The 3,350-nt window shown below is 35.1% G+C and overlaps 1 protein-coding gene across 1 annotated transcript; it reads left to right on the forward strand.

Moving 5' to 3' along the window:
- Positions 1-1,028: 1,028 nt before the first annotated feature.
- On the forward strand, positions 1,029-2,818 carry LOC113302847 (uncharacterized protein At3g27210-like). The gene is made up of 3 exons (XM_026551802.1): positions 1,029-1,400; positions 2,055-2,135; positions 2,219-2,818. Exons 1-3 carry the CDS (start codon positions 1,259-1,261, stop codon positions 2,644-2,646), a joined length of 651 nt encoding a protein of 216 aa, XP_026407587.1. The 5' UTR covers positions 1,029-1,258; the 3' UTR covers positions 2,647-2,818.
- Positions 2,819-3,350: the final 532 nt, after the last annotated feature.

The raw sequence follows: 3,350 nt of genomic DNA on the forward strand, positions 1-3,350 counted from the left end.
AAATCGCTAACGACTCTATATGATACAAAATTTGTTCCCTGTTCAAAAAATAGGAAGGGTCGTCATGTCAAATGGTTGTAGTCGTTAACTATGTTGAAGGGTCGTTTGGTTTTATAAAATTTGCTTGTCGACCCTTGATCTATGAAATGGCTCGCTAGGATCGTCAGTATATAGGAATGCCTAATTAACGACCCTAAGAGTAACATCTTCAGAGAGTAAAAAGTTTTAGAGTCGTTGGGTTCTAAACATATTAAGTTAACGACTCTATATGACCTAACTAGCTGGAGTCGTCAATTATATCACACTTGGTTGACGATTTTTCAAAACCTGCAAAAGTTGCAGGTTTGAGTCGTCAAAGGTTGTGTCAAGTAATTGACGACTCCTTAGAGTCGTTCGTTTATTACCCTCTCGACTTAACGACCCTCACTATGAGTAGTTGCATAGTATACATGAATCGACCATTTGGGGCATCATTCATACAATTTGAAGAGTATAGGAAGTTTACCTGATTGTTTTGAGCTTCAGGTTCTTCATTTTGAGGATTGGTTCCTTCATTTTGAGCAATATGATTCCTCTACTGGAATCCCCCAAAAACTCAACTTATTTCCCTCCACAACACAAAAACACAATTTTTCTTTTATCAAAATTTTATCCCTAAATCTGATTTTGATCTAGTTAAACTAATTAACAATTAATTAACTTAATTACCATTAATGATTTGGGATAGTTTAGCCACTTAAAAAAATTGGGAATAAGCGATAACTTCCAATTACTATTTCATGACCCTTCTCGTCCTGTAGCTAGGGATCCCCAATTATTTTTCCACACCCCAATTCAGCCTTGCTATTTTTCCCTCATCAAATTTCATTATAATGGGCGGGCGTTGTCCCTTGCCTTCATCAAGTTTTCTTTTTGCTCTAGTTTGTTTCTTCAACAGTGTGTTGAGTGAGACACACACTTGATGATCTTGGATCCCACACTCATCAATCCCGTGTACAGTAAACATCACCCAATTTACTTAACTTTCAATTCCATTTTCTCTCTTTTCCTTTATCTTTTTGGCTTTTCTCATCAATTTAGAATAGTATAATTATTTCCAATCATCCTTTTTTCTGGAAAAGACATAACTAACCTCTCTCTGGTTGTTCTTTCTCCCTACTTCTACTTTACTCTCTCTTTCTCTGAAAATCTCTCAACGCAAATACTTTTGAACAGATATTTTTCAATCTGGGACATTATAAATATTTTTCCAGTTGAAATGGGTTCCGTAGTTTCAGTCCATAAAGATCAAGAAACATCAAGAATCATGAAATACCAATTACCAGAGAATTCTTCTGAAGCCAATGATAAGAATCTGTTAATTTCATCATCAGCCTTGGATTTCAAGTCTCAGAACTTTGGTATGAATTAATTTTTATTATATCGAAATAATGCACTTCATTTGTTAGTTTATATGTCACTGTGAATGTTTGAATTGTGTGCTTAATTTTGCTTGTGTGAATAAGTGATCATCTCTGTTTTCCTGTTTGATTTTTCTATGGATTGAATTATTGGCATGGCTTGGGTAAACCAAATATGAGTTTATCCAGGAATTCAATCTAATCGAATAAAAGTATATCCTTGCTGCTATAAACATTTTGGAGCTTTTATTGAGAGAAGAAAGGTAAAATTCCATTGTTCTTGATCATGTAACTGACTAATAATCATATGAATCCATGGTTTTTGAAAATTTTAGTTTCGTATTGTGTTCGTGACATAACATAATGAGCTTGTGCTCTATCTTTACAATCTAGCTAGTAAGTGCCTGAAACCTACCTAATAGTCATAGGTGGGAACTGAAAGGTCAATTCTAGTTTGTGTTGTCGGTCGCACGAAATGGTTCACTTCGAACATTGTATAACATAGTCTGTGATCATAAATATGAACGACAACAATTGGGATTGAAGAATTGGATTGTTTGTTCAAGATATCGAATATGCTAAGAACTAGAATTACTCAGTCTTGAAAGCAAATTTTCTCGAGTCATTTGACAAACGTTTTTGGTCTTTTTGCAGGCAGTAAAGAAGAGAATTTCTTTGATTCTCAAGCTTGGTTAGAATCAGATTGTGATGATGATTTCCGCAGTGTCAATGGAGGTAAGACCATCTCGTGTCAGTGTTCTAGTTTTTTGCTTCTGATAATAATTTCATTGACGTTATTGTGTACTTATTCTATGCAGAGTTTACACCATCTCGCAACAGCGCTTCTGACCCTCAGAGCAATTCTATTGGAACTAAGGAACTCAGCGCTGAATCATCCCCAACTGACAAGAAAAAGAGACTATCTGAACTACTAAAAGAGAATCTTGGGGGTGATGTCGATGTTTCTAGATTAGATAAACAAAATACTTCCGACGGCAAGGTAGAGTCTGCACAAGCCAATCTTGAACATATCGCTACTCCAAGAACTCCCAGGAGATCTCCCTACATGTTTGGACTAAATTCTTTATGTAGTAGCGAAAAAAGTCCTAGACATCCCAAACCCGAGAAAGAGAAATCAGCCGCCAGTTCTGTACAATGTTGTCTGCCAAGTTATTTGATGACTAGCCGTAGCTTTAACGAAAGAAAAAAGAGGTTGAGCCCTGAAAGAAATAGTCTAGCCGCCTAGTGTAACCATGTTCTTTTAGTGTGAGGTTTTGTGTGTAAGATAACGGATAATATACAAGTTTTAATTCTGTAACAAGAAATTGGAAAAAGGTAAACTGGAAGATGCACTACAGAAACTGGGAACATTATATTTAAAATCTACATAATTACATATGTGACAGGTTTTTCATGCGTCTACTACTCCATTCTACTTAACGTATAGCAATATAATCAGCTCGAGTCATGTAAAATCACCAATGAGGTTTTGAGCAAGGCTGCTAATGGGGGTTATCAGGGTTGGCCAAGCCAAGACCAAACCAGTTTTGTCCTATATGAAATCTGTTTTGTCTTATCTTGGTTTTGGTACACCTGTTGGAAAACAATTAATAAAAAAATAATTTTTTAAAGTTTTAATAAAAAATTATAATTTATTGTTTTATTTTGTGAATGAAACTTTTTAGTCCCACATCGTGGAGTTTCCAATTTTTAATAGTTTTAAGAAACTATATAAACCTTTTAGTCCCACATCGGGGAGTTTTTCTTCTTAAGTTGTATTTGTCAATTATATAAAGAAATTTACTACTTTTGTAAAATCTATGGGAAAGGGGTTGCTCTATATTTTAGAGGACCCCTAAGGGAAATATTTTATAGCGGTTTTTAAGCATTCGCGATTTTCCTTAACGGTTTTTTCGGAGTTGCCAAGCTCAAGTTGAGCATCTACTACAT

This window comes from Papaver somniferum, chromosome 8 (assembly GCF_003573695.1).
Source record: "Papaver somniferum cultivar HN1 chromosome 8, ASM357369v1, whole genome shotgun sequence".
Lineage (NCBI taxonomy): Eukaryota > Viridiplantae > Streptophyta > Magnoliopsida > Ranunculales > Papaveraceae > Papaver > Papaver somniferum.